This window comes from Octopus bimaculoides, chromosome 7, assembly GCF_001194135.2.
Source record: "Octopus bimaculoides isolate UCB-OBI-ISO-001 chromosome 7, ASM119413v2, whole genome shotgun sequence".
Lineage (NCBI taxonomy): Eukaryota > Metazoa > Mollusca > Cephalopoda > Octopoda > Octopodidae > Octopus > Octopus bimaculoides.
In genome coordinates, this window is record NC_068987.1 from 4,524,879 (window position 1) to 4,534,009 (window position 9,131).

The 9,131-nt window shown below is 39.6% G+C and overlaps 1 protein-coding gene across 2 annotated transcripts in view; it reads left to right on the top strand.

Moving 5' to 3' along the window:
• LOC106873584 (CD9 antigen) overlaps positions 1-9,131 on the top strand; it is a 164,176-nt gene that overhangs the window by 150,014 nt on the left and 5,031 nt on the right. For both annotated transcript variants that reach the window (XM_052969172.1, XM_052969171.1), the window contains 3 exons: positions 4,843-5,049; positions 6,668-6,742; positions 8,990-9,097. In XM_052969172.1, coding sequence (XP_052825132.1) covers positions 4,843-5,049; positions 6,668-6,742; positions 8,990-9,097 — 390 coding nt within the window. The remainder of the gene's footprint in view (positions 1-4,842; positions 5,050-6,667; positions 6,743-8,989; positions 9,098-9,131) is intronic.

A 9,131-nucleotide genomic window follows, 5' to 3' on the forward strand; every position in this document is an offset into this window, starting at 1 on the left:
TATGTATATGTATATGTATATATATGTATATGTATATGTATATATATGTATATGTATATGTATATATATATGTATATGTATATGTATATGTATATGTATATATATATGTATATGTATATGTATATATATATATGTATATGTATATGTATGTATATGTATATGTATATGTATATGTATATATATATATATATATATATATGTATATGTATATGTATATGTATATATATATGTATATGTATATATATATGTATATATATGCTTGAGAAGACCTATTGTGTCAAGTAAAACCAATATCGTAGCTTTGGCCAGTGCTCCCAGACTGGCTCCCATGCTGGTGGCACGTAAAAAGCACCAACTGATCATGATCGATGCCAGGCCCACCTGACCGGCTCCTGTGCTGGTGGCACAGAAAAAACACTCACTACACTCTCGGAGTGTTTGACGTTAGGAAGAGCGTCCAGCTGTAGAAACTCTGCCAGATCAGATTGGAGCTTGGTGCAACCCATGCCAGCATGGAAAGTGAATGTTAAACGATGATGATGATGAAACTGTGGGTTGGAAGGTCAGTGTTTTATTCACATAGATATTTCACCTCTGCTGAAGTATTCTTGAAGGAGGGAATGAAGGAAGGCAAAATGAAAGAAAAAGAAAAGGAAGGGAGGAAGAAGAAGAACCCTGGGAAAAGAATTGAAATAAATTTAAGAAGGAAAAAGAATTCAATAAAGTGTTTTTAAAATTATATTCTAGAAAGTGTAAGTGTGTGTGTGAGAGAGAGAGAGGGAGAGAGAATGAGAGAGGGGGTAGGAAAAGAAGATAAAAAGAGAATAACTGGAAGAAAATAAGATAAAAAGAAAAATAAGTCAAAGAAAAGCAATAAAAAAGATAAAGAAGCGGAAAACAATGTTAAGGAGTGAGAGGAGGAGGAGGAGAAGAAGAAGAATGAAGAAGAAGAATGAAGAAGAAGAATGAAGAAGAAGAAGAAGAATGAAGAATGAAGATTTACGAGAGGAAGATAAGAATGATAGCAATTGTAGATCTAAGAAGAAAAAAAGAGGTTTAGGAATTTGTGTTGATTACCAAAGGTGAAAACTTGCCAAACTTTATCCATGGAAATCTTTAAGAAAAGAAGGAAAAAAAAAGCCATGGTTAACAATTTAGATGATGCTGAGGTTGTGAAGGAGTTTATAAAGCTTGTGAGGACGTCAGTGAAATGTTGTTAAGAGTGATTTAGCCATAATGAACTCCATCATGATCATCCTCATCATCATTTAACATCCACTTTTCCGTGCCTGCATGGGTCGGACGAAATTTGTTGAGGCAGACCTTTCTACAGCTGGATGCCCTTTCTGTCACTAACCTTTACCTGTTTCTACGCAAGGTAACATTTCCCCCCGCTGTAGCCAGATGTGTTTTTCACAGAAGACTGGGTACAAACAACACCACTCATATGGTGGTGATGCTCATTTACGACCCACATGCTAAGTCAAGACAAAGGTGTACACACACACACACACACAATTGGCTTCCACATAGTTTCCATCGACTAAATTCACTTACAAGGCATTAATTAACCTGGAGCTATACAAGAAGATGCTTTCTCAAGGTGCTGCAAAGAAGGACTGAACTTGAAACCATGGGGTTTCAAAGTGAGCTTCTTAATCACACAGCCATGCCTGCACCTAGTAGGATACGATTTGAGGGAGATTTGGTTGCAATTTTTATCAAATTAAGGGACATGCTGGCATGGATTGGACAGTTTGGCTGAGGATTGATGAGCCAGAGGCTGCACCAAGCTCAATCTGATCTGGCAAAGTTTCTGCAGCTGGATGCCCTTCCTAATGCCAACCACTCCGAGAGTGTAGTGGGTGCTTTTTTATGTGCCACCAGCACGAAGGCCAGTCAGGTGGTTCTCGCAAAAACCATGATCAAAAGGTGTTTTTTACATGCTACCTGCACAGGAGCCAGTCCAGCGGCACTGGCTGCGACCACACTCAAATGTTGTTTCTCACGTGCCACCAGCACAAGTGCCGGTAAGGCAATGCTGGCAACGATCATGCTGAAATGGTGCTTTTTACGGGAGCCAATCCATGGCCCTGGCAACGATCACGCTTGGATGTGCTTTTAACGTTCCACTGGCACGAGTGCCAATCAGGCGGCACTGTCATCAGCCACGTCAGCGATTTTGATTTGGATGATGATGATGATGATGATGATGACGATGATAAGGGACCATGTAAGATTCCTTTGTTGGCTCATATTTCACCCAAACCCTTCTTTGTGCTTCCAGTTTTCCTCGATTTTTAATTACTTGAAATTTCCTTATCTCATATTTTCTTGGTAACTGATTCCAGTTTGTATCCTGTTTGAGAAAGTTAGTTACTTCAGAAGACCATTCCGTATTTTCTGAGAATATTTTTGTCTTTTTCAAAAAAATTCCTGTGAATGTCTTCTCGTTAATGATTGCAATTCTTAAATTTCTTGGAATTAAAGTTGTTTTTGTTTTCTTGTTGTTGCTCTTTTTCTTTGTCATCTTCTTTGCTGTCTTCTTCATTGTCCTCTTCTGCCTCATCTTCTTCGTCTTCATCATCATCTTCTTCAATGTTTCCTTCTTCATCTTCTTTATCTCCTTCTTCATCTTCTTCATCTTTGTCTTCTTCTTCATCGCCTTCTTCCTCTACCAGTTTTATGTTCAAACCAGCTAGATCTGGCCTCTCACACTTACCCTACAATGTCATTCTAAACATAAACAGTCACATCATCAAAATCTCAAAGCTAAAAGATAATGCACGATTAATTCAAAATACGGTTTGCTTTGCTTCAGAAGACACATGGCGCTAAGTAAAATCATGGTCACCCATACTTACGGTTTGTCCTTTATGGCCATGTGCCCCCCCACTCCCTCTTTCAGCCAAGAGATCCTTGTCTTGTGGGCTCATTCCATGTAAAAGCACCCATGCTGGTGCTACATGAAAGCACTTGTGCCATGTAAAAGGCACCCATGCCAGTACCATGTAAAAGCACATGTGCTGGTGCCACATAAAAGCACCATGTAGGTTTCATGTAAGAGCACCCATGTTAGTGCCACACATGAAGCACCTGTGTTGGTGCCACATGTGAAGCACTGGTGCCACGAAAAAGGCACCCAGTACACACTGTAAAGTGGTTGATGTTAGGAAGGGCATCCAAGCATAGAAACGGTACCAGGGCAGACAACTGGAGCCTGGTGCAGCCCTCCAGCCTTGCCAGTTCCCTGTCAAATCGTCCAACCCATGCCAGCAGGGTAAAACAGACTATGATGAATGCTTATAAGATTTACAATTAACAGAATAAATTGAACGCAAAAGGGTTAAAGGCCCTCATCTTGACAATTTTGTTAGTCCATCGGTAGAGAAATGGTTTATTGATGAGTCAATAGAGAAAACTACTTCATTGCTGCCCTATAACAACAACAAAGTCAGCTTTATTATAATTTAAGCAAACATACAGCAAGTGAATAAAATGCCTGCTCTGCTATTTTCCACACTCCACAGCTTATTGCAGTGATGCAATGAACTGCAGTGGTTTGGAAGCCCTCCAATTAGTGTTGGTAAATTCGTTTAGTTTCGTGTTGGAAATTTATTACATTGGAACTTGAGTTAAAGTTTTATTTAACTCGAGTGAATTAGAGTTTAAGATTTCGATTGTTTAGCAAACTGGGCAACTGGAATTTATTATATCCTGATTGGAATTTCTTCCTGTCAAATGTAATTTAGTCACATGTTCTGCTCTCTAAATTTGACATCCGCTATTCCATGCTTGCATGATGCAAATGGAATTTGCTGAGGCAGATTTTATATATGTATATATATATGATAGGCTTCTTCCAGTTTCCATGTACCAAATTCACTCACCTGAAACTATAGCAAAAAGGCGGCGAGCTGGCAGAAACGTTAGCACACCTGGCGAAATGAGTTCAAATTCCGCCAAGGTTAACTTTGCCGTTCATCCTTTCGGGGTCGATAAATTAAGTACCAGTTATGCACTGGGGTTGATGTAATCGACTTAATCCCTCTGTCTGTCCTTGTTTGAATCCCTCTATGTTTAGCCCCTTGTGGGCAATAAAGAAACATGAAACTATAGCAAAATGCCACAGGGTGGGATTGAACCTGAGATGACATGGTTAGGAAGCAAGCGTCTTAACCATACAACCAAGCCTGGCATAAACGACTGATGAAGATTCTGTTACATTCCAAGACAAAAAAACTAGTTGAGATATATTATATGACACTAAAAATCATTTGAAATCATTTCTATTGTGTGCGCCTGTGTGTGTGGCCTTGTGTTGACATCATGTGATGGCTGTAAACAAGCATCACTGTTATACAAGTAAGGTTGTTCATTTCCAATTTTTCGTGAACATTTGTCTGTCATGGGAAAATGTTACCTTGCTTGGAAACTGTGAACGTTGGTGACAGGAAGGACATCTGGCTGTAGAAAATCTACCCCCAACAAATTCCACCTGACCCAGGCAAGCATGGAAAAGTGGAGGTTAAACTCATCAAGGTAGTGCCCCAGCATGGTCCTAGCATGGCCCCAGTCCAGTGACTGAAATAAGATAAGGTGTTTTCTTGCATGAGTTTAAATAAAAATTCTGAGTTCAAATCTAGTCTGGAACCCTGTACACATCCAGGAGCAAGTCATCTGATAACAATTAAAGACCAAGCTTATCAAAACTCGATCTTAATGTAATTAATTATTTTCTCTCTAAAAAGGAAATTAATTGTGAAAACAATTATAATTTTACAGAAGATAGAAGTTGTAACGACATCGACCATTATCTGTTTTTAATTTTTATACTTGCAGTTGTCTGGAGTGGCCATCCTCGGGGTCGGAGTATGGATGGTTGTTGACCCCAACATCGTAAACCGGTTTGAGATAACGGTGGAAACGGAAGACCCGTACTTCAGGACATCATCCTACATCTTAATAGCGTTTGGTGTATTTGTTTTCCTCGTTGGGTTCTGTGGATGCTGTGGAGCAATCCGAAAGAGCAAGTGTCTTCTCGGATTTGTAAGTAATTGCCATCTTATCTTCTTTCTTTTCTTCTTATTTATATTAGTCTCTCTCTCTTCTTCGGCAGAGTTGTTCATTCTATTTAACCCTTTAATATAGTGGTACTTAACCCCTTTTTTTTTTTTTTTTTTCTAAGGACCCTTTTGATCCCTATTTTACTCAGGTGGACACTCATAGTTATTTAATGTTTAAAATAATCCTATTATGTTTTTACTTTGAATGGAAATAGATGAAGGTTAGTGACAAGAAGAACTTCCAGCCATAGAGAATTCATTTCAGTAAATTCCATCTAACCCCTAAAAGCTTGAAAAAGTGAATGTTGAAACAATGACGTTGAAGTCACAAACCTGTCCTGAGTAGAGATGCCCAACTCCCCACTCATTAGATATAACAGAAGATGAATGCCAGCGTTAAAAATAATTCAGATTTTGTTAAGGACACTTTAGTACTGTATTCACAAGTCATGAGTATGAGGGGGGGGGGGAGTTCTTGGTTTTGGGTAAAAGAAAAGAGAGGAGGAACAGTTGATTATGATTAAATAAGTACCAGTTACGCACTGGGGTCGATATAATTGACTTAATCCGTTTGTCTGTCCTTGTTTGTCCCCTCTATGTTTAGCCCCTTATGGGCAATAAAGAAATAAGAAACATTAGCACGTTGGGCGAAATGCTTAGCGGTATTTCATTTGCCACTACGTTCTGAGTTCAAATTCCTCTGAGGTCAACTTTGCCTTTCATCCTTTTAGCATCGATAAATGAAGTATCAGTTGCATACTGGGGTCAATCCAATCAACTTCCCCCCCCCCCCGCTTCCCGAAAATTTTGAGTAGAAAAGAATATAGTATGTCAAAGCAACTGGAAACTGATAAGTATTTTGATGACGTAGAGCAAGTTCTGAAGCTGTGTGAAATAGTGCAGTGATGCACAAGTGGTGCACTGCATATAATTAATCTTCATACTTCAATAAATGCAGCAAGCTGTCAATCAGTGTTAGCATGTCAGACAAAATGCTTCATGGGATTTCTTGCCACTCTTTATATTTATTTCTTTATTGCCCACAAGGGGCTAAACATAGCGGGGACAAACAAGGACAGACAAAGGGATTAAGTCGATCAGATTGACCCCAGTGCATAACTGGTACTTAATTTATCGACCCCAAAAGGATGAAAGGTAAAGTCAACCTTGGCAGAATTTGAACTCAGAATGTAACGGCAGATGAAATACCGCCAAGCATTTCGCCCGGTGTGATTCTGCCAGCTCGCCACCTTAATATATCGCCACCCTTACATATCACCGAGGTCAACTTTACCTTTCATCCTGTCAGAGGTCAATACCGTAAAGTACCAGTCATGTACTGGGGCTGATATAATCGACTTGGTCCCCTCCCCTCAAAAACTTCTTCAGCCCTGCAACAGACGGATGTCCTTTCCAGGGGAAATTTGGTAATCTCAGTTAATACACAATGGAAATCAGGGGACCGCTCTTATGAGTCTTTGGACTCATGGAAAATAAAATAAAACTAAACCTAGAGTCCTGGGATCAAATCCTTTGCTCATTGAATAATCATTTCTCTAATTTTTGTGGTTTTTATATTTCTGTGTTCTTTTCTGTTGCAGTATTTCTTCTTCTTGCTGTGCATCATGGCCGGAGAACTGGCTGCAGGGATCTTGGCTGCCCTTTATAAGAAGGAGGTTTGTGCGCTCTTTATATTGCAACACTTTGTAAATGCGCACTGGGTTCACACATGGTTGCAAGCACATGAGTGTGTGTCTGCCTGTACAGACGTGCATGCAAATGTGTGTGTGCTTGCGCATGCGTGTGTGCATGCATATGTTCATGTGTGTGCATTCATGCATGCTTGCACATGTGTGTGTGCATGCATGTGTACATATGTGTGAGTGCATATTTGCATGCATGCGTGTGTGCATATGTGCATACATGTGAGTGTGTGTGTGTGTGCATGCATGCATACACGTGTGTATGTGTATATCTGAGCGTGTCTGGGTTAAGGGTGTGTGTGCGTGCATGCATGTGTGCTCTTGTAATTGTTGTTCAACTTTCAAGTCAGCTCTCATTAAACAGACCTACAATGAAAAAGCAATCCAGCCATGACCGTCCCATTTGGTGAGGGAAGGGAGGTCAGGGACTCATGTTATTCATTGTGCAGCACTTTCTTCCCCACCAAAATGCTGCAATAGTAAGTTGAGGGATTTTTCACTGCTATTGCTAGCTGGACAAGTGATTACATCCAGGCTCCCTCATTTGCTTGCATGTCTTACGTTTTAGTTGCTGCTGAAATTGGGGTGCATTTCATATGCTCAAGGATCTTTTGTGCCATCAAATAGGTAACGGCTCGGTATTTCATTGCTAATCGAACCAAACAGATTAAAAATTTGTCTACAGGAATGAGTGTCAGGGATCCCCGATCAGACTGAAACGAAGGGTGTGTCCCCCTCCCCCTTAGTTTCGTTACTTAATTCTTTTTTTCCTTTTCCTTCTTGCCCTTTCTTTTTATTTCGTTTAAATATTATTCTTTAATTGTAAATATTATGGATTGAAATAATCAAACTAAAAATGAAACAATTAAGAAATTTGCATATGGGTGGCCTAACTTGGCTGATTTATTGACGCATCATTATTTTTTTAAAGTGTATTTTCTGTTATCAACAACGGTATATCTCGTATATAATTTTATAAATTAATCTCACCTGACGATGCTGACTCCACTTTCTTGTTTCAAGTTTTTAGGTTATGCAAATTCGTAGACGCACATGTTCAATATCTTACTATTTTTTCCAGTTTCAAATCACTTTTCTCAAAGAATATCAATCACTCTGATTGATATTTCACGGAGTTAATCTTTTCTTTCGATTCGTTGTATTTGTCGATGCGTGTGTGAATAAGAAACAAAAACAGAAAACCGGGTTCTTGCGATGGGTCAAGGGAAATAACTCATAAAAATAATTTAGAGTTATCTTTCTTGATTGAATCAACGGTTTCTACGATTAGTTCTGTATTAAGTACGACACGATCAAGCTTTATGAAGTTTGGAGCTCGGTTTGCTAGAAATGGCAGCTAAATCTCCCTTAATATACACTCTACTGTCTTAGAAGAAAGGACACGTTGGATAATGAAATTTTGTACCAGAAAAATATTAAAAAGTTTGGATAGTCAATGTTTTTGATCACAAACCTATTTTATTAGGAAAGATTTGACAGCTTCTACTGGTGTGATAGATAATATCCATGGTCTCATTTGCCCATGCTTGAGAATCCTGCTGGAAAGAATAATGATGATTGCTTCAGATAGGACACTAAGGAGGAAATGCCTGAAGTCTTTACCCTCACAACCTTCCTATCTGGCAGAGATGCTGAATGGATGAATTATTAAACTAAAAGATGGAGATGAAGTGTTTCACTGATCTTTTCAATTCTTAATTAGACTTGTTTTTCTTGAGACTGTAATATTGCTCTCTTTAGAATTTGGTTCATATGTGTTGCCAAACATGTGACTCAATATGAATCATGTTGTTGGTTCCATGTAAAAGACACCCAGTGCACTCTGTAGAATGGTTGGCATTAGGAAGGGAAGCTGTAGAACCTTGTCAAAACAGATAAATGGAGCCTTGTGTGGCTTCTAGCCTTGCATCTCATGTCAAAGCGTCCAATCCATGCCAGTATGGGAAGCAGAAATTAAATGCTGATGCCACATGAAAAGTATCCAGCTCACATTGTAAAGTGGTTGGTGTCAGGAAGGGCATCCGGCCATTAGAAACCCTGCCAAAACAGACACAGATGTCTGGTGCCAGCCCCTGCCTGGCTGGCTCCTCTGAAACCATCCAACCCATGCCAGCATGGAAAGCGGACGTTAAACGATGATGATGATGATGGTGGTGGTGGTGATGATGATGTTATTGTCTGGTCTTTTTTTGTTTGCAGATTCTTGGTGAAAACCTGGCAAGTAACCTGCAGAAGTTTGTCAAGACAAAATACGGCACCCCCACCCACCAAGTCACTTCAACAACTTGGGATATCATTCAGATGGAGGTGAGGCATTTTCCTACCAGTCTTTCCCCCCCCC